General features: G+C 47.5%; 1 protein-coding gene across 2 annotated transcripts in view; it reads right to left on the reverse strand.

Annotated features, from left to right (window-relative positions):
* Positions 1–22,500, reverse strand: part of LOC115201393 (BAH and coiled-coil domain-containing protein 1) — a 36,976-nt gene that overhangs the window by 12,267 nt on the left and 2,209 nt on the right. Inside the window, exons 2-13 of one of the 2 annotated variants that reach the window (XM_029764975.1) lie at positions 22,150–22,500; positions 21,622–21,918; positions 21,307–21,456; positions 20,078–20,271; positions 16,148–16,487; positions 14,139–15,053; positions 11,001–11,167; positions 10,209–10,450; positions 4,814–5,049; positions 4,499–4,678; positions 2,251–2,651; positions 1,978–2,052 (exon numbers count right to left, since the gene is read on the reverse strand). The exon at positions 22,150–22,500 is cut by the window's right edge and continues 1,848 nt beyond it. In XM_029764975.1, the coding sequence (XP_029620835.1) occupies positions 1,978–2,052; positions 2,251–2,651; positions 4,499–4,678; positions 4,814–5,049; positions 10,209–10,450; positions 11,001–11,167; positions 14,139–15,053; positions 16,148–16,487; positions 20,078–20,271; positions 21,307–21,456; positions 21,622–21,918; positions 22,150–22,500 (3,548 nt within the window). Of the gene's footprint in view, positions 1–1,977; positions 2,053–2,250; positions 2,652–4,498; positions 4,682–4,813; positions 5,050–10,208; positions 10,451–11,000; positions 11,168–14,138; positions 15,054–16,147; positions 16,488–20,077; positions 20,272–21,306; positions 21,457–21,621; positions 21,919–22,149 lie in introns of both variants that reach the window. The other variant, XM_029764976.1, reaches the window with a different exon arrangement.

The following is a 22,500-nucleotide window of genomic DNA, read 5'->3' on the forward strand; positions in this document are numbered from 1 at the left end:
AGGCCCTCCGATTTGACACACTGAACTCTATCTGAGAAGTAGTTGGTGAACCAGGCGAGGCAGTCATTTGAGAAACTAAGGCTATTGAGTATGCCGATAAGAATGTGCTGATTGACAGAGTCAAAAGCCTTGGCCAGGTCGATGAAGACGGCTGCACAGTACTGTCTTTTATCGATGGCGATTATGATAACGTTTAGGGCCTTGAGCGTGGCTGAGGTGCACCCATGACCAGCTCAGAAACCAGATTGCATAGTGGAGAAAGTACGGTTGGATTCGAAATGGTCGGTGATCTCTTTGTTAACTTGGCTTTTGAAGATTTTAGAAAGGCAGGGCAAGATGGATACAGGTCTATAACAGTTTGGGTCTAGAGAGTCTCCCCTTTTGTAGAGGGGGATGACCGCGGCGGCTATCCAATCTTTGGGGATCTCAGACGATACGAAAGAGAGGTTGAACAGGCTAGTAATAGGGGTTGCAACAATTTCGGCAAATAATTTTTGAAAGAGAGGGTCCAGATTTTATAGCCCAGCTGATTTGTAGGGATCCATATTTTGCAGCTCTTTCAGAACATCAGCTATCTGGATTTGGGTGAAGGAGAAGTGGGGGGGGGGGGGCTTGGGCAAGTTGCTGCAGGGGGTGCTGAGCTGTTGGTCGGGGTTAGAGTAGCCAGGCGGAAAGCGTGGCCAGCCGTACAACAATTCTTATTAAAATGATCGATTATCGTAAATTCATTGCTCATCGATTAATTTGGTATTTTAGTGCAGGCCTAGAACAAAAGCATGCACACCCTGTAACCTCTGCCATATACTGCTGTCAGAACTACCCCTGTCCACCAACACACACAAACACCTCTTCACCGACACACGCCCGCCCAAAACACACACACACACACACACACACACACACACACACACACACACACACACACACACACACACACACACACACACACACACACACACACACACACACACACAGACACACACCAGCCCCTGTCCTATTCCGGTTTAAGCTGGTTTCCTAATGATGACTGATGACTGATGATGGAGCTGTAAAATCAGCCTGTTCAACAGGTTTCTGCCTGTATCTGGGCTTTCCAAAGAAAGGACCATATATTACTGCCTGAAAGATGTGTGTGTGTGTGTGTGTGTGTGTGTGTGTGTGTGTGTGTGTGTGTGTGTGTGTGTGTGTGTGTGTGTGTGTGTGTGCGTGCGTGCGTGCGTGTGTGCGTGCGTGCGTGTGTGTGTGTGTGTGTGTGTGTGCGTGCATGCGTGCGTGAGTGTGTGCGTGCGTGTGTGTGTGTGTGTGCGTGTGTGTCTGGGTGTTTTCCACATGAAGGGACAATATATTACAGTAACAGAGGTTTCATCACCAGAGGGTATGGAATATTACTCACCTCTCTGGGTTGGTGTGTGTGTATGCGCACATGAACGAGTGTAGGTATTTAGTACCCGTGCGCGCATGTGTGTGCGTTTAATAAGTATGTGTGTGTAGATTGGGGTTTTTGTTCTGTGCTGTTTGCTTAGAGTCATGTGTTTGTCACATTCCCTCCGTATGACTATGATAAGGATCAGTCAGAGGCACCCACCTCAGGGCTGTTCTCACCAAAACACACACACACACGACATCACCCTTATTCATCAGTCATATATGTCACCAGCTGACAGATTCACGGTTGTTTAAAACTGATCAGCTCATGCAGTTTGGTAATAATAAGATATGTCATGCAATAGCTTCTGACTTAAATTCGCCAAAGCACATTTATATCACCTTTCCAGTTACATTATGTACTTTTTCCCCATTCCTTCATGCCCACTCATCCTCTCTCTTCTACTCTACCTGTTGTTCCTGCTCAGGACTCTATCTCTCTACCAACTGCCATTTCCTGTTCCACACTGCCTTTTTTTGTTTGCCCCCTATCCCTCCTTCTCTCATTGACCCCCCTCCGTCCCCCTCCCCCATGTTGACCCTCATCCTCACCTGTTTCTTCCTGCTCTTCCTGCCCCTGGTGGTGTCCTCTCTCTGGGTCTCAGTCTCCAGCCAGCAGCCTCTCCTCTGGAACAACCAAACCGGTCAGGACAGGTTAGCATTATAGACAATGATCATAATCACCATGTAGCTGGAGAGAAACCGTAACACGTGCATTTTAACAGTCTCACGTAGTTGAGGGAGATTTTAACAGAGGAAGCTGTTTTTGATGAACTTAGAGACCCACAGTCACTCCCCCCAGGTCCTCTCATTCCCCCTCCTCACCTGTCCCAGAATGCTTTGGGGTCCTGAGCTCTTCATCTCGGCCTCCGCCAGAGGTCCCTGGATCCCCCTGCTGTCCTGGAGGCTGTTGCCCACTGATGAGGCCCTCCAGCTAGGTACAGGTCCTCTCCTAGCCCCCTGTGGCTCCTGGAGCTCTGGGCGTCTCCGGTCTGCAGTAGCAGGACGCGGCGTGCAGGGGGCTCCTCTCATCCTCAGCTCCGCACTGGGCATGCTCGCATCATCACCTTGCCTCTCCTTCTTGCTCCTGGCTTTCTGATTGGCTTGAAGCTTAGCGGCTAGACCAATCGCAGCAGTGTTTATTGGCGTGTCTTTGGAGGATGGTGGCGTCGTCTTGACGTCATTGGTTCCTTTGTCGCTGTCATAGCTCCCCTCATCTTCCTCCTCTGTGGGAGTAAGGGATCAATAATATCGATTAGAAACTGTCTGGAGATCAGTTGTGACACAACCATCTCAAGCTCAGGCTCTAGTGAAAGACCGTGTAGAGAAGCTACAGTGGAGTCCAAAATTATTGACACCCTTGATAAAGATGAGCAAAAATGACTGTATAAAATAAATAATGCAAATACTGAGCTATATTGTATGTTCCATTTTTGGGGGGGTACATTATTGTCTTTTATACTAATACAATTGCTCAGAGAAAGAGATTTTGTTTAACAAGTAATAAATGTTTCTCTCAAAAAGGTAGGGGTAAAAATGATTGACCTCACCTTCCGAGGATAACGGCACTGAGCCTTTTTCTAGAAGGTTTTATGAGTTGGAGAACACATTGGGAGGGATCTTAGACCATTCCTCCATACAGAATCCTTTCAGATCCTCGATATCCTTAGTCTGCCCTTATGAACAGCCCTCTTCAATTCAAACCACAGGTTTTCAATGGGTTTCAAGTCCGAAGACAGATGGCCATTGCAAAATGATGATTTTTGTGGTCAATTAATCATTTCTTTGTGGATTTTGATGTGTGTTTGGGGTTATTGTCTTGTTGGAAGATCCACTTGCGGCCAAGTTTCAGCCTCCTGGCGGCAACCAGGTTTTTGACTAAAATATCCTGGTACTGTAAAGTTCATGATGCCGGTGACCTTTACAAGGGCCCATCAAAGCTCCACCACCATGTTGTACTGTATGTATGGGGTTATTTTCTTTTCATGCATTCTCACCTGGACACCCAAACCCACCACTGGTGTCCATGGCCAAATACCTCTATTTTCATGTCATCCAACAAATGTAAACACCTGGAGTTTGCTAAACAGTATTGGCACTTGGATTGGAATCAGTGCTTTGGTCAGATGATATGAAAATAGAGCTCTTTGGCCACGCACACCAGTGTGGGTTTGGTGTCAGAATGAGAATGCATGAAGCAGAAAATAACCCCTAGGTATTGAAAGGTATTGAAAACAGTGGTGCCAGTAAACAAAAAAAGTATTACTTGTTAAACAAAATCTCTTTCTCTTAGCAATTATATTAGTATAAAATAATATAACTTCCCAATTTTTTTACCATATATTGCGCTATTTGAACTATTTATTTTATACAGTAATTTTTGCGGTCAAGGAAACCCAATGGCTATCTCTCTTTCTCATGCACAGACAAGCATAAGCACACACACACACGTACTGTGCACACAAATAATCACGCACGCACCCATGCAAACACGCAATCACACATGCACATATACACACACAGATCAGATCTTTATTGGCAGCTGTGGGTGGCTTACTGGGGGTCGTGTCGGGTGTCGACACGTTGCTGACACACTTGTCACTTACTCAGTGTTCTCGTCAACACTCTCTCACACACACACATCACAAACACTTCGCTGCCTGCGAGGGGGCAGGCAGATAGTGGCAAAAACACACACACACACACACAGGACCTAATCAAATGACAGACATTGGGACACTTCAGTTTATTTCTATGAAATGTTTATTTGAGATTATTGAGGAAAGGGGGACATTGTGTCTCTACTGGTTGGATTGAGGGTGTGCGGGGGGGGGGGTGTGACATTCTAAAAGAGGCGATAGCGAGGTTCACGTTACAGCGCGGGTTTGGGGCCCGCATGCCAGTGGGCAGCCGTTAACGGTTTTAATGGTGTGACAGACGAGCTGGGAAGTGAGAGGAGGCCACCGTGATGGGAGACATCTCACTCACTTACACACACTCTCACACACACTCACACATTCACACACACTCACACACACACAGCTGGGAGACATCTCACTGAGACGTAACTCACCCTGGCCGGAGGTCTCGCTGTTGCTCTTCCCCTCGTTCACTTCCTGGTTCACAGAGGCCTCGCCCACTCTGCGGAGGACTCTGGTCGATGGTCCGCCCAGTTTGACCTTTGGCCGACCTCTCCTCCTCCTCCTCACCCCCTGATTGGGCACCCAGTCCTGCTGGGCACTGGATGTATTGGCTGCTGGGTGGACATGGAGACATGGGTGTGTTAGTGTCAGGGAGAGTATGAGGTACAAGGTTTACATCTGTGTGTGTGCCTGTGTGTATGTGTACATACATGTGTGCATGTGTGGAGTGCATGTGTGTGTTTTACCTGTGTCAATCTCTCTGCAGTTTGCGTGGGCTCCAGGTCTGGGGTCCACTCTGTGGCGGTGCATGCCCCCTGATGGTGCACCTCTCTGGGCCACAGCCTTCTGCTTCAGCTGGGTCACCCTCCGTGCTAGTCTGGAGCTCAGGCTGGGACGACCTCTCCTCCTCTTGAGGAAGCCATAATTGGTCATCCTCTTCCTCCGCTTCTCTCCACCCCCTTCTGCTTCCTCATCCGCCACCCTAAAACAAATGAAGAAGAGAGAGAGATGGATTCTATAAAAGGGGGAAAGATGGAGAGGTGCAAACAGAAAGGCTAAAGAAGATCAAAGAAAAGGTAACAGGTCATGTCTTTCTGCCCTCTCTCTCTCTCTCTCTTTTTCCCTTCTGCTTTCTCTTTCTTTCACCCTTTTTTCCCTTCTCTCTCCTTTGATGAGTAGAGAGAGGGGGAGGGGGGTTATTTTCCCGTACGGAGGCTGTTTGGAAGAGAAAGCATTCTGTCGGTAAACTCTGAAATATCCAAGAGGAGTGTGAATATGAGACCCTGCTGAATCACACCAAGAAAGTGGGAGAAATAGCTGGCGAGACAGCTACTGAAGAAAAACAGAGCGAGAGAGAGAGGGGGGATGGGGAGAGTTGGAGGGAGCAAAAGAGAGAGAGCTAACAAAAGAGAGCACACAGAGCGAGAGTATGAGAAAGCGAGAGAGAGAGAGAGAGAGAGAGAGAGAGGCAGTCTCAGGGGAGTCTGTCCATTGACCTGCGCTCCAGGGCTGGATCGATAAACACTAACCTCTATTGAACACCACTCTTCTCTCTACCCCTTTTCTCTCTCTCTCTCTCTCTTCATCTCCTCTCTCTTTCTCTCTCCCCAGTCTCCCTCTTTCTCTTTCTGTCTCCGTTTCTCTCTCTTTATCTCTCAAAGTGCACACACACACACACACACACACACACAGACACACACACACACACACACACACACACATACAACACACACATACACACACACACACCGCTGTGAGCAGCTGGTGTCTGAGGCAGGTGAATCCTATATTCCCACAGAGTGCTCAGCATCGCCCTTCACGAAAAAGAGAGGGAGGGAGGAGGGAGATAGATTTGGGGAAGGAGTGGAGTAAAGGGAGAAGGGAGGGAGAGGAGAGGAAAAGAGAGGGAGATTTTAGAGGATAAAGCAGGGAATGAGTGGAGGAAAGGAGGAGCATGAAAAAGAGAAGGGGAAGATAGGATTTGTAATGTGAAACCTGAGAGAAATACGAGGTGGTCTAGTTGGTCATTTCAGACAAATACAAAACTTTTCTGCTGAAGTTAAGATCTACAGATCTTTTACGAACATTTTAACATCTTGACTATGTTCTGTTATAATATCCACCCGGCACAGCCAGAAGAGGACTGGCCACCCCTCATAGCCTGGTTCCTCTCTAGGTTTCTTCCTAGGTTTTTGGCCTTTCTCAGGAGTTTTTCCTAGGGAGTTTTTCCCAGCCACCGTGCTTCTTTCACATGCATTGCTTGCTGTTTGGGGTTTTAGGCTGGGTTTCTGTACAGCACTTTGAGATTTCAGCTGATGTACGAAGGGCTATATAAATAAATTTGATTTGATTTGATTTTGATTTGATTTGACAGAGAAGCCATCCACTGGGCACAGTCGTCAATTTAACGCCTATTCCAAGTTGGATTTAACGTAATTTCATTATAATTACTTGGAAACAATGTTGATTCAACCAGTGTGTGCCCAGTGGGCAGCTTCCTGAAAACCCCTAAACTGCCCCTAACAAACTCCCACGTCCCCCATACCCATCTCCCACATTAACCCTCCATGGCCCAGCCTTAACCTGTCTGTCACCATCACCCCTTACCACTCCTTTCAACCTTTGACCTTTTGACCTCCAGTCAGCCCTAAGCCCCAGCGTTAGCCCCCCTGTCAGTGTGCAACGGCAGTCAGTTGATGTAGAATAACGTAAATCCACAGAGAATAGTGATTGGAGAAAAAAATCATTACAGTTACATATCGGGATATTCTTTTTGACGATATATCGCATCATATCGTTTTGACAATATTGCAATATTATTTTTGTTCTGGTTGGCTCTACCTGCACCAAAACTCCTTCATAGCTTGTTCTCCATTTTCTTTTTAAATATAGCTTGCCAGCTTGTAGTCCTAAAAATCTGAAATGAGTTACATCTTGTTCGTTCAGCTATTCCTATGGGAAAATGAATGGGAAAAGAATATGGTTTTGGGGTAAATGCCGAAAATAAGGTCTGAGGTTAACACAGGCTTAAGATATCTTCTACGTTTTATTCTGTGGGATATTATCAGTCAGTTAACATGACCTTTATGAATTAGGAAGCCTTTATGTCCTCGTTTTGATTACATAAATTCTTCAAAATTCACTTAAAGTGACGTAGCTGGTGAAGATGATCTCATAGAACAAAACGTATAAGATCTCCTAAACCTGTGTTAACCACAGACCTTATTCTCAGCGTTTATCCAAAAACCCAATAAAAACTCCATTCATTTTCCCATAGGCTTTGTTCAACGAACCATGGCAGAGTTAGTGCCTACAAAAAGACGCCATTACTATTGCTCTCTATAGGGAGACAATTTGTTTTCAGCACTTTTATTTCCATGACTGATCAAAACTAGTTTTCTCCTGCTCTCTCTTGTCTCTCTGCAGCAGACATATGGTGAGCAATATGTTCGGAACATCAAATCGCAATAAGATCACATATAGAATCACAATGCATATCGTAATGGCACCAAAGTATGGAGAGAATATCATAACGTGAGGTCCCAGCCCTAACAAAGTATTAAATGACAATAACAGCGCCCTTCCCCCCTTTCCTCTCTCCTTCCCCCCTTTCCTCTCTCCTTCCCCCCTTTCCTCTCTCCTTCCCCCCTTTCCTCTCTCCTTCCCCCCTTTCCTCTCTCCTTCCCCCCTTTCCTCTCTCCAACACCTCTGTCAACAAGTACTGCCCCCAACAGACCAGTCGCTAGAGACATTTCTACCTCTTGCAGCTCTCCATCACTCCCCCCCTCTCTCTGAGATGAAGGAATACACTATTGATACCACGTTCATTAATTAAGACAGAAAATACACCCTGTCACATACCAGCCAGCTCCAGTAATTAAACGAATATGTCTGTGTGTGTGTCGTCTATGCATTTATCTGTGCAGCATGTAAAATCATGCAATGTGTGGATGTGTTTTTGTGTGTGTGTGTGTGTTTTGTCATTTTTCATTAGTTCGTTGTAATCAGTGTGGTAACCGTGATAAACCTTGAGTTTGTTTAATCAGTTTATCAGAGCGAGGGGAACTCGCACTATCAGAGGTGGAGCACAGCCAGAAAACACATTCATCAATATGATGACTTAACACTGGAATGTAACACTGTGTGTGTGTGTGTGTGTGTGTGTGTGTGTGTGTGTGTGTGTGTGTGTGTGTGTGTGTGTGTGTGTGTGTGTGTGTGTGTGTGTGTGTTTGAGAGAGAGCATGTGTAGGGCATTAGGGGGTTTGCTTTGTAATCGTGTGTGTGTGTGTGTGTGTGTGTGTGTGTGTGTGTGTGTGTGTGTGTGCGTGCATGCCTTTGTGAATGCCTGCCTGCCTGCGTGCTCAAGTGTATGTGTTAGAAGAAGAGGTTGGTGAGTCATTCATCACTGTGATAAGTTTACATGGGGACTTTGTCCAGCCATATTAATATGTGCTGAGGGTGAGAGGGAGTCAGGACATAATCAATGGTGGTGATAAATATGATTAAATGTGATTAATGATGATTAATGAGTCTCTCCTCTGAGCTGATTAATCTATTAACTCCTCTCATTTAGAAACCACACCGGGTTTACTACCAGGTTCACACACACACACACACACACACACACACACACACACACACACACACACACACACACACACATATGCTCAGTACGTGTGTGTGTGTGTGTGTATGTGTGTGTGTGTGTGTGTGTGTGTGTGTGTGTGTGTGTGTGTGTGTGTGTGTGTGTGTGTGTGTGTGTGTGTGTGTGTGTGTGCGAGCGAAAGAGAGATAGCAGTTCCTCCACTCAGCAGTAGCAGTTCCTCTCATAAAGATTCTCAACAAGGTTCATCTCAGGGAACAATACTTTATTGAAAACCATATAAATACAGTAAATATACACTATATATGCAAAGGTTTGTGGACACCCCTTCAAATTAGTGGATTCGGCTATTCCAGCCACACCCGTTGCTAACAGGCATATAAAATTGAGCACACTGCCATGCAATCTCCCTAGACAAACATTGGCAGTATAATGGTCTTACTGAAGAGCTCAGTGACTTTCAACGTGGCACCATCATAGGATGACACCTTTCCAAGTCAGTTCACCAATTTTCTGCCCTGCTAGAGCTGCCCCGGTCAACTGTACGTGCTGTTATTGTGAAGTGGAAATGTCTAGGAGCAACAACGGCTCAGCCGCGAAGTGGTAGGCCACACAAACTCACAGAACGGGACTGCTGAATGCTGAAACGTGTAGCACATAAAAATCATCTGTCCTTGGTTGCAACACTCACTACTGAGTTTCAAACTGCCTCTGGAAGCAACGTCAGCACAAGAACTGTTTGTCTGGAGCTTCATGAAATGGGTTTCCATGGCCGAGCAGCCGCACTCAAGCCTAAGATCACCATGCGCAATGCCAAGCGTCGGCTGGAGTGGTGTAAAGCTCGCCGCCATTGGACTCTGGAGCATTGGAAACACATTCTCTGGAGTGGTGAATCACGCTTCACCATCTGGCAGTCCGATGGACGAATCTGGGTTTGGCAGATGACAGGAGAACGCTACCTGCCCGAATGCATAGTGCCAACTTAAAAGTTTGGTGGAGGAGGAGTAATGGTCTAGGGCTGTTTTTCATGGTTCCAGTGAAGGGATAGCTTAATGCTACAGCATACAATGACATTTTAGACGATTCTGTGCTTGCAACTTTGTGGCAACAGTTTGGCGAAGGCCGTTTCCTGTTTCAGCATGACAATGCTCCAGTGCACAAAGGGAGGTCCATAGAGAAATGGTTTGTCGAGAAAGGTGTCGACGAACTTGACTGGCCTGCACAGAGCCCTGACTTCAACCCCATAGAACACCGTTGGGATGAATTGGAACGCCGACTGCGAGCCAGGCCTAATCGCCCAACATCAGTGCCCGACCTCACTAATGCTCGTGGCTGAATGGAAGCAAGTCCCCGCAGCAATATTCTAATGTCTAGTGGAAAGCCTTCCCAGAAGAGTGGAGGCTGTTATGGCAGCAAAAGGGAGACCAACTGAATGTTAATGCCCATGATTTTGGAATGAGATGTTCGACGAGGAGGTGTCCACATACTTTTGGTCATGTAGTGTATCTGGATAGAAGAACCCCTGCGGAGACACTCACCTGAGTCTCTTGGGACCATCTGAGGCGCTGGGACCGGGGGTAGACTTGCGTTTCCGGGGGCGACCAGGTCGTCTGCGAACAGGGCTGTGAGAGGTGTCTGCTTTCTGGTGGTCATGTTTTCTCTGCAGCTTGGCTAACTCTCTCTGTTTCTCTTTGTAACGTCTCTGGATCTCCGCTAGCTGCACTCGCATCGCTAGCTCCGCCTCATCCATCGTCTCCATGGCAGCCTTCACTGGACACACCTGCAATACAGACAGACATTAAATATATAGTACACTGTAAATGGACTGTGCTGTGTGTCGTTCAGAGAGATCACTCCAGATTCAAGTTGAAATATGACGTTTTTGCAGGTCCCTAGGACGTCGGGAGACGCCGTCAAAACCATCCACTAAGGGCAAAAATATAGCTCATGTGCCTAAATACAGGACGTCGCCACTAGGGGCAACGGTGAGTGCTATTACAATCAAGTAGGCATGGGTTTTGCTGGGGTTTGTGGACAGGGGTGGTGGATGGGTGTAATCTGCGAGCTCCGGCGGTTGCGTGTTCAATCCCAGTGATAAGCACTCATGTTTGCAACTTCGAAATTTGACGTTTGGAGCAACTTTGAAATTTGACGTTTGGAGAAACGTGGAAAAACGTCTCATTCTGCAGTGAAACTGTGCGAGCTTGTTGGTGTTGTGTATCTGTGTGTATGTATATACCGTTCATACTGTGCATTATAAGTATAAGTGTGTGTGTTCAGTTCTATGTGAGTGTATACAGCTCTATGTATGTTTTGGCATACACACATACCGGCTCGTGGCGAGGCATCCAGCTGCATTTCCGTCGCAGGTTGAGGGTCCTTCTGACGGTACACTGCTGCCCCTCCCCCGTCCCTGTAGCTCCTCCCCCCAGCTCCAGACTGCGGGCCGCAGCCAGGGTCGCCAGGCTACGCAGGTCAAAGGTCAAAACATCCTCACCTAAAAAAGAGAGGAAAAACGTTACTTCTTTCTGGTGTGAAAATAAAAAAATAAAAAAAGTGGTGTGAAAATAATACGACATGATTTGTCCTATTGCTGCCCCCTAAACAAGTGATTTACAAGCTAACTTATAGCCTTCACACCCATGCACGCAGGACCACACACTCACTCATCGGCTGAGTGAGAGGGAAAGAGGTAGACGGACGGAGAGAAAGAAGGAGGGAGAGCGCTAAAGGAGTGCTGTCTCTCCATCTATCACTGTCATTAACTCTGTCATTGTCACCGCCTGCAGATCAACTAGAATATTCATGAGGGACGAGCCACCCCAGACACACACACACACACACAGGCTGAGCTGCACAGACACAGTCATATTGCTGCGTGCAAGAGAAAAGAAGAGAGAGAAGAAGGAGAGAGAGGATGATAAAGACAAAGGGAGGGAGGTAAGGAGGGGGTGAAGGGAGGACGAGGCAGAGGAGGGAGGGAGGTAAGGAGGGGGTGAAGGGAGGACGAGGCAGAGGAGGGAGGGAGGTAAGGAGGGGGTGAAGGGAGGACGAGGCAGAGGAGGGAGGGAGGTAAGGAGGGGGTGAAGGGAGGACGAGGCAGAGGAGGGAGGGAGGTAAGGAGGGGGTGAAGGGAGGATGAGGCAGAGGAGGGAGGGAGGTAAGGAGGGGGTGAAGGGAGGATGAGGCAGAGGAGGGAGGGAGGTAAGGAGGGGGTGAAGGGAGGACGAGGCAGAGGAGGGAGTGAGGTAAGGAGGGGGTGAAGGGAGGACGAGGCAGAGGAGAAGCAATAAGAGGCAAGGTGTTTATTGAGATATCTATTTATTCTCCTACATCTCCTCATTACCGACATGGACACAATCCAATTTACCCTACAGGAGGAGAGAGGAGGAGGGCAAGAAAGGGGACTGAAGTCTTCTGAGAAGGAGAACGAGAGAGAAGGGGAAGACGGAGAGGGAGCGAGAGATCGAGAGAGAGAGTAAGAGGGGAAGAGAGGGTGGCATTGCAAGAGAAAGAAGGAGAAGATAGAGGGAGGGAAGGCGAGTGAGAGGCTAGACGACAGAGCAGAAGAGAAGAGAGATGGGCAATAGAGGAGAAAGAGAGAGAAAGGGATCGGTCTGCTAGGCCAAAAGGAAGCAGTGTCTGGTTTTACTACAGACCCACTCAGAGCTGGACCACTGGAGCTGAACGGCTATTCACTGACAATATTAAAAACCTGTGTGTGTGTACCTGAGCTCAAACCATAGAACAGGCAGGGTACACAGAATATATTAAAAGAGAGGAAGGCAGGGAGAAATAATAGAAAGGAAGGGATGGATGGATGGATGGATGGATGGATGGATGGATGGATGGATGGATGGATGGAGAGAAAGAGTGTGAATGAAAGAATGAGCAAATGAATAAATATATAAATGAATGAACCATTCCCAGAGAGAGAGAGAGAGAGAAGACAGAGAGAGAGAGAGAGAGAGAGAGAGAGAGAAAGAGGAAGGGTGTAAGAGGCAGAGAACGAAAGGGAGTGAGAGATAGGAGAGAGGAGTAGAGGGATGTATCTCTCCTGTCCTGGAGTGGAGTCTCGTCTGTCAGACCTCTGGGCCAATGAGAGGCTCTGGTTACCCCTGACTGGATGACATCACCGCTGACATCAACAGGCCTAGTTTAGCCTCCCCAAGGGCGGCAGCCACAGATAGATGCCTTGCGCCTGCCCGCCACACACACACACACACACACACACACACACACACACACACACACACACACACACACACACACACACACACACACACACACACACAGGCAGGTGTAAACACACACGGCACACACGTACACAGACTGTGCCTTGTAATTTTTTGCACTTAGGTCGATTTGTATTATTTTATTTTATTTAACCTTTATTTAACTAGGAAAATCAGTTAAGAACAAATTCTTATTTACAATGACAGCCTAACCCGGCCAAACTCTAATCCGGACGACACTGGCCAATTGTGCGCCACCCTGTGGGACTCCCAATCACGGCCGGTAGCCTGGAATCGAACCAGGGTCTGTAGTGGCGCTTCTAGCACTGAGATGCAGTGCCTTCCGCCGGCAGGCCACACACACACACAAGCAGGTGTAAACACACACAGACACGCACATGAAATCACACATACACACACAGCTGTGCTGCGCATTATAATTTTTTGCACTTATTAATTCTGTCATCAGGGCTTGCTAAGGAAGGATTTACACAGAAGATTACATCGCTTTTTATAAATGAAAAAAAGGGGGGGGGACGGCAAACGGAGAAAAGCGCAGCCAGTGTGGTGAAGAGAAACACAGATGCTGATGGAGTGTAACAGGGATTCATCTGGGATTACTTAACAGCTTACACACACACACACACAAACACGCACGGACACGTAAATAAAAACACGTTCTCTCAGAGGGAAAAGAGGAACGGTTTAAAGAAGAAGTGTTTTAAACAAGAGCTTCTAATTAGCCAAGCCACACTCCAGAGCCTGAGGGAGGGAGGGAGGGAGTGAGGAGACACTTACACTTTTGTATTGTGTTTCTTTCTTTCTCCTATCTATCCCTTTCCCCTCTCCTCCTCCCTCCTTTTGCCCCCTACCACTCCAAACCCCTCTCCCTCACCACCACATCTCCTCCCCCAGGGAAACATTTGATCTTTGGACTTGAACAGAGGCTCTAAGAGAACAGAGGAAGGAAGCTGGACAGTCAGTGGAGACGTTGTGTGTGTGTGTGTGTGTGCGTGTGTGTGGCATGCACATCTGGGTTCCACACTCAGTTCTCCCATCTCTGTTTCTCTCTTTGCTCCTCTGTATTTCTGTCTCTGCATGTCTGTGTGTGTGTGTGTGTGTGTGTGTGTGTGTGTGTGTGTGTGTGTGTGTGTGTGTGTGTGTGTGTGTGTGTGTGTGTGTGTGTGTGTGTGTGTGAATGTGTGTGCTCTCACACATTCTCTATCCACTCACTTCCTGTCTCTCTCTCCTTCTCCCTGTTCCTCTGCAGTATCCCCAGCTCAGCCAACTCTCCCAGGATCTCCATGCCTCGGTGTGGGAGTGGGCACGGGGCGGGCAGGAGCGTATTGGAGGGGGGCACAGGGGGGTAGCAGGCATCCCGGGTGGCACACAACGCTGCGGCAATAAGAAGCTCCAGACTCCAGATGCAGGGATCATCACTGAGGGTGAGGGTGGAGGCTGGGGTTGGGGCTGGAGAGGACCGTGGGCTGCTTAGTATCTCCACAGAGGATTCACTCGTACTCATCCTACCTTGCTCCTTCTCTTCCACATCCTTACCCTTCTCTCTCTCCTCCTTCTCCCCATGTCCAGTTAGCTCAAGAGGCAGGGAAACAGTACAATCTGGTAGGTGGTTATTTTTCAACTCTGCTGAACTTTCCTCCTTCTCATCTTTCTTCGCCTGTGCTGGTTGTGGGTCCTTCAAGCCAGCTGGCTGGACCAGGCCGCCCACAGAGACCTCTCCTTTCTGGGCATCCTCAGAAGCAGAGACTGGGGCTAGAGATGGAGCTGGAAGTGTGTCTGGGGATGTGGCTGAGGTTGAAACTTGGGCAGGACACGACGCCATTTCAGGAGTCTTCACTCCACTGCCAAATAGTGGGGGCTCAGATACTGATTGCCCCTCCACCTCTGCTCCTTCTCGTTCCCTTTCTACAACTCCACTAGATTCTACAACTTTACACCCGTTCTCCTTCTTCTCTGTTTTCGCCTCCTCATCCTCCACAATCCTCACGGTGTGTGGACGGGGCTTAGGGCAGGGCTCAGCTGGCTCCACCTCCAGATCAGCATGTTCAGCCAATCGGGCCTCCTCTGGGGAAGGACCAGCCTTGTAACCCATGGTGATTTCTGGATAGGTGTAACTTGGCGGTAGATCTGAGAGACAGAAAGAAAAGAAACTCCTTTAGTCAAGAGTGACTAATAATCAATCAATCAATAATTCAATCAATAAGGCAACAGAGCTTTAGTTGAGGAAGCATTGATACAGCAAGTGTAGTCTATAGGCAGTAAGAAATAGGGCATCCCAGCAGCAGCAGTGTGCGCATCTAGGCTATATGTCCGTGTGTATGTGTAGAGGATATTGATGACACCCTGCTGCCTGGCTGGGATTGCAGTGCCGACCCTGTCACCCCACAACTCTGTTATTGATGGTATCCCTCCGCCCCCTGACAACGCCGCCAGATGAATGCATATCCTTCCGCCTGCTGTCTTTCAAGGACCTCTGAAGGATAAGGAGGGACTATCAGAAATGTTTCTGACCTCGCTCATATATAGTACACACACACACGCACCACACACATTCAACACACACATGCACAAACACGCACACACACACACTCAAAGACACAGACTAGGGTCCATCCTTGCTTCAAACGTTCTTTGCAGAATCAAAGAATAACAGGCTTCACAGACCAAGTATTCTTATCTTTCCTGCAGCATCTTCATCTCTCAACGTCTCTGCTACTATCTGTTCTTCTTCTTTTCCACATCCTTCTTTCACCAATTCTATATAAATGTTTCTTTCTCCCTCTACTCCTCTCGCTCTCTTGCTTTCTCTCTCACACACATTCTCGCTCTATCTCCTCCTATTTCCCTCTCCCTCCCTCCTCCTCCTCAATCTCAGTAGTAAATGGAGGCTGGTACAGACTCTAACCTTGGGAACTGATGAAATGTTCCAGTGTTTTTCCTCTCTCCACCACAGAGCAGAGGGAATCAGGGATAAGACCGCTATGTGTCTCTCGGTTTATTAGTTGGTGTCGATGAATACTATATCAGAAATAAAGACACAGTGCAAGAGAACGTGCCAGAGACTAAAGCTCAAGTGTTTGTCACAGTGTGGTGCATATTTGTGAGTAGAATGAAGAATGGGAGAGAGTGGGGATAAAGTTCGTAGGCTACTTGCGTGTGACAGGGTCAGAGTGCACCAGGAAACATACAGCTCAGACATCAGTTCATCAATCCAAACTCACCTGGCTCTAAGGATTGTGGGTAATCCTGAGGCGGCTGCCCCTCTCCTCTTTCCCCTCTTTCCGCTCCTTTCAACAGGTGTGAGGGGGCGGGGCTTAGAGCTGGGGATCTCGGGGCTGCAGCCGCAGGGCTAGGGGCGGGATTTAAACGGTTCTGGGGGTGTGTTCGCCTGGAAGGGGAGTTGCAGCAGGGTGCTTGGCGACTGCTGGGACACACTCCCTGGGAGGGAGGGGTGGTCTTGGAGGGAGGGGTATGGGAGAAGGGCTTAGCAGCACGGGAGGTTCTCGAAGTGTCGTGGAGAGGAGGGTCGTCGATGGTGATAGTGGTGTCCTCTGCCTTCCTCTGTAGGGAGGTGGGGGGGGGAACAAAAGGGGGGGACAGAGAGGGGAAAGAAGTTCAATCTATTTTGAGCCTTAAAGAATAGCCACATACTGTATTCCTTAAAAACCCTGACCATTTGTGATGTGTGTGTCAGCTGTTTATTCACCCACACGCAATTGCTAATAATTCACGATTTTTGGACAGGCCTTTTTTGATAGGCCTATGTTTCTGCTTCTAATTTCCAACATTTTGGCAGGCTATTTGTTAGTCAACTTGTCCATAACTAGACATACATACAGCTTCTCTTCTGTCATTACTTGTTGCCCTAGAACAGGGTCGTTGCCCTAGAACAGGGTCGTTGTCCTAGAACAGGGTCGTTGTCCTAGAACAGGGTCGTTGTCCTAGAACAGGGTCGTTGTCCTAGAACAGGGTCGTTGCCCTAGAACAGGGTCGTTGTCCTAGAACAGGGTCGTTGTCCTAGAACAGGGTCGTTGCCCTAGAACAGGGTCATTGTCCTAGAACAGGGTCGTTTCCCTAGAACAGGGTCGTTGCCCTAGAACAGGGTCGTTGTCCTAGAACAGGATCGTTGTCCTAGAACAGGGTCGTTGCCCTAGAACAGGGTCGTTGCCCTAGAACAGGTTTTTTTTGCCCTAGCACTACACAGTTGACTCAAATAATCAACTCATTATCAATTTTTGATTATATGTATCAGCTGTGTAGTGCTAGGGCAAAAACCAAAACGTGCACCCAGGGGGAACCCCAGGACCCAGTTTGGGAAACACTGCCCTAAAAGACAAAAAATGTTTTGTCTTTCCTCTTTCGTCTCTGCTTCCCTCGTGCAGCAATGCGGTTTAGGGACCAGGGAGAAAATGCAATAACCCTCCAAAAAACTCCTGTTCCAGAGAAAAAATTCACATTCGTTGTATAATTATTCTGCAAGAGTTCATATTATATTAGGTTATGTGAAAGGTTATAGACCTACAGTCAGTGTCCAGATTTCAGTTAGGCTATTATTCCATCCATTTAACCCATCTGAACAGTAGCCTACAGTTCCCTTGATGTGCCATTTTAAAGTCCGGTCTTATGACTTTGAATTTGTATTGTGCCTCACAATCATCCCACATAACATAGCCGGCACTGTTTTCATCCTCTTTTGCCACTCCACCAAATCTTTCCCAAGCATTAGAATACTGTTCTGGCCCTCCTATTTATTTTCAACTCTCCATTTCGCAGCTTTCCTCTTGTTGAATTAAACTCCAACATTGTACTTTTTACCTTAGTGGATCGACGTTAACATTTTCTGCCCACGTTCCCAAAAGCATTTTGGCAATTGCCGTGTATTTGGAGCACTACAGCTAGGCTCTATAGTTTAGGCTTGGGCTACGTACTAACACCAGATACAAATAATGAAAGAAGAACCTCAATGCACAAGAATTATATACAATACCAGTCAAAAGTTTGGACACACCTACTCATTCAAGGATTTTTCTTTATTTTTGATATTTTCTATATTGTAGAATAATTGCGAAGACATCAACACTATGAAATAACACATATGGAATCATGTAGTAACCAACCATTTTTTAAACCAATTCTAATATATTTTTGATTTTAGATTCTTCAAAGTAGCCTCCCTTTGCCTTGATGACTGCTTTGCAGACTCTTGGCATTCTCTCAACCAGCTTCACTTGGAATAGTTTACCAACAGTCTTGAAGGAGTTCCCACATATGCTGAGCACTTGTTGGCTGCTTTTCCTTCACTCTGCAGTTCAACTCATCCCAAACCATCTCAATTGGTTTGATGTTGGGTGATTGCGGAGGCCAGGTCATCTGAATCAGCACTCCATCACTCTCCTTCTTGGTCAAATAGCCCTTACAAAGATTGGAGGTGTGTTGGGTCATTGAAAAACAGATGGGATAGCATATCGCTGCAGAATGCTGTGGTAGCCATGCTGATTACATGTACCTTAAATTTTAAATAAATCACTGACAGTGTCACCAGCAAAGCACCCCCGCACCATCAAATCTCCTCCTCCATGCTTCACGGTGGGAACCACACATGCAGAGATCATCCCTTTACCTACTCTGCATCTCCCAAAGACATGTCGGTTGGAAGCAAAAATCTCTAATTTGGACTCATCAGATCAAAGGACAGATTTCCACCGCTCGTGTTTCTTGACCCAAGCAAGTCTTCTTCTTATTGGTGTCCTTTAGTAGTGGTTTCTTTGCAGTAATTCAACCATGAAGGCCTGATTCAGGAAGTCTCCTCTGAACAGTTAATGTTGAGATGTGTCTGTTACTTGAACACTGTGAAGCATTTATTTGAGCTGCAATTTCTGAGGCTGGTAACTCTAATAAACTTATCCTCTGCAGCAGAGGTAACTCTGGGTCTTCCTTTCCTGTGGCGGTCCTCATGAGAGCCAGTTTCACTATAGTGCTTGATGTTTTTGCGACGGCACATGAAATTCTTGAAACTTTCTGCATTGTCTGACCTTCATGTCTTATAGTAATGATGGACTGTCATTTCTCTTTGCCTATTTGAGCTGTTCTTGCCACAATATGGACTTGGGTCTTTTACCAAATAGGGCTATCTTCTGTATACCACCCCTACCTTGTCACAACACAACTGATTGGCTCAAACACATTAAGAAGGAAATAATTTACACAAAGGACCTGTTACCAAGGCACAGCTGTTAATTGAAATGTATTCCAGGAACAGTGGGTTAACAACAGATTTGTACCTTGTCAGCTCAGGGATTTGAACTTGCAACTTTTTGGTTACTAGCCCAATGCTCTAACCACTAGGCTACACTGCCGCCCCTGCTGCTCATGAAGCTGGTTGAGAGAATGCCAAGAGTTTACAAAGCTGTCATCAAGGCAGCTACTTTGAAGAATCTCAAATATAAAATATATTTTGATTTGTTGAACACTTTTTTGTTTACTACATGATTCCCTGTGTGTCATTTCATAGTTTTGATGTCTTCACTTTTATTCTACAATGTAGAAAATAGTAAAAATAAAGGAAAACCCTGGAATGAGACTGGTACTGTATTTATGCATTTTTCATGTTTTTTCCCGCTCTTTATTCAACCGGCCCACCATCCACACAATATCTCATGACCCACGTGGACTGTGGGTTATGAGACAGCCCGTGCATCACTACAGACCATCATGTTAGGAACACAATGGGGTTTATTGGGTGAATGCCACAAGCTAGTACAGACATTTTCAGCCAACCAAAGGTCACTGGCAGTCTGCTAGGATCCTTTGTCTCTTGACAAAACGCTTTCTCTTTAAAAATGGCCTGGTTTCCCCCTTTCCCTGTGTTGAAACATCTCTGGCTCTTGTGGTTGAGAATCAACAGTCTACAACTGAATATGTTGAAAATGGTGAAAGCATGAACTCTGGGTTTGTTTCAGCATGTTGTTTCCTAACATCCTGATCAATGTGGGCGTACTGTTAAACAATACGAGTGTTGATCATGGTCAAGGGGGAAACTGCAGTGTAAAAAGCTCATTTGGGCTACTGTAAATGGGAGCAAAAGTCACTGTGTTAAAGAGTATTCTCTCCATTAAAAGTTACACACGAGTGCTGAGAGCGTGTGTGTTTACCTGTGAGAGTGTGTGTTGCCGGTGCATGTGCTCCATGGCCCTGTGTTGTTGCTGGTGGTGCTGATGCTGCAGGGCGTAGAGCTCCTGTTGCCGTAGGAACGGCGAACGGGAGTAAACAGCGTGATGCTGCATGTGGGGGGAGGGACCTCGTGCTGCGTAGACCGAGGGCCACAGAGCTGACTGGTCCATCACATCTAAAGAGAGAGAAAGAGAGAGAGATAGTGGTATTGATGGTGGTATTTTCGGTCTGTTCTGTTCAAATCGATAAAGAGTGATTGAATTTTACTTTCAGAAAGGGACTGAGTGTGTGAGAGAAAGAGAGCGCAAGTAAGAGAGTGTGTGAGTGAGAGCAAGAGAGAGAGAGTAAGGGTGTGTGGAAGCAGCTGTGTTATTTCTGTCAGTGTGGCCTCAGACATCACTCTCTCCCTCTCTCTTTCTCTTTATCTCTCAATTTCTCATGGTGGTGTCTTTATGTGCATGGCAAGACATACATTCCCATATGCCCCACCCCTTCGTGGCTGCCACTGCCGTCGCTGGGAACCTTTGTTCTGTGAGATTAGCCTGAGTGGGCTTATGTTTCCCTGGGGAAGGGTTCAGTGGATGCACTTCCCCTCTCTGTAGGAACTCCTAAGGAGCGAGGCAAGGGAGCAGGCAGATAATTACATTTCACAGCCTGTTTGCAAAAGAGCAGTAACACACACACACACACACACACACACACACACACACACCACAAACATCTGACTCCACCACACCACACACACACACCGCCAAGCTCCACCACATAGGAACACACCAACACACACTCATCCCACACACTGCATCTTTCTCTCTGTGGATGAACCATGAGAAGCGGTGCCATCTCTCTCCCTGAATTTTAGTATCATTAGCTAATCATAGTAAAATGGTTGGCTAAGTCCCTCTGTCAGAGACTCTGTGTTTTATGGCTCTGTTAATGGGAGCAGATATTCTAATGCCTCCTCTCTGAGTGTAAAGCATTATGCAAGCCATTCTAATGGAGGTTCATCTTTAGCGCTGGCTAACTGGCTGAGTGTGTGTGTGTGTGTGTGTGTGTGTGTGTGTGTGTGTGTGTGTGTGTGTGTGTGTGTGTGTGTGTGTGTGTGTGTGTGTGTGTGTGTGTGTGTGTGTGCGTGCGTGCGTGCGTACGTGCATGCGTGTGTGTGTGTGTGTGTGTGTGCGTGGCCTGCATGTGTGTTTGTGTGTCTTACCCAGGTGGTGGTGTGCTCCAGGCTCTGAGGGTAGGACCACCAGGGAGCCAGAAGGGTCCTGGGACAGAGGCAGCACAGGCTGCAGGGGGCTGGGCAGGACAGGGCCAAACCCTGGGCCCATACTCTGGTGCAGGGCAGCATGGCTCAGACCTGAGAGAGAGAAAACAGAAGATTAGAACATGAACTTTGAGTTTGTTTCAACATGTTATTTCCACACTTCCTGATCCATGTGTAAAAACAGTTTTACAACAATACAAGTGTTTGTCATGGTCTGTGGGGATACTGTATTGAGGAAAACAAGAATGCTCAGCTCACCATATGAAGGGCCCATCCAAAGGGAGGGACTTCCAGTCCGCTGCATCCAATGGTGGTGGGCATGAGCAGAAGGGTCTCCACCTAATTGGCTGGCCCCGCCGGGAACCAGAAGGTGAGAGGTCAGGTCACCATGGCAACTGCTGGATGGGTGGATCCTGGCAAACTCCCCTCTCTCCTTGTTTTCCCTGATGAGGAGTTCTCTGTCTCGGTCGAGGTGATGAAGGCTCAGCTGCTCCTCTGTCATCCTCTTTCTCTCTTCTGCCTCCCGGCCCAGTGGGTACACAGAGCGAGACATACCTGGCAACACACACAGTGGGAGAGAGAGGGTTTAGAAAGCAGATCTGGTAACCCTTAAACAAAGCTAGCCTAGCAATGCCATAATTCTTAATAAGTCATGCCAGATTTCTAAACACAACGCAGCTGTTGAAAGAGTTGAAAAAACATTAAAAAAACATTCCAATACTGAAGCTAAGACTAACATGCGTGCATAAATACAGAGATATACAGATACATAGATCCAGCTCTCACCTTTGATGCTGGGCAGCACCCTGCCCTGTCGGCTGTGTCCTGGGGGGGTATCAGACGGGCATTGGGGGGGCTCTCTCTGCCGGGCAACCGCCACAGCTATACCCACAGGGGGCTGTCGCACCTCCCCCTCCCCGTGTGTCTCCCCCGCCTCCCTCCCACCTCTTCCCCCTCCGTCCATCCTTTCCCCCTCGCTGGTGGACCCTCTCCTAGGGGGTAGGGGCTGTTTGGGGGGATCTTGAGGGGCGCTGGGTCTACCCCCCTTCACTCCCCTCTCGCCCCCTTGCTTCAGGCAGCCCAGCCCCCCGAAGGGACTCCTCTGGGAGAGCAGCAAAGGCTGCTGCGAACTGTAGT

Source organism: Salmo trutta, chromosome 10, assembly GCF_901001165.1.
Source record: "Salmo trutta chromosome 10, fSalTru1.1, whole genome shotgun sequence".
Classification (NCBI taxonomy): Eukaryota; Metazoa; Chordata; class Actinopteri; order Salmoniformes; family Salmonidae; genus Salmo; species Salmo trutta.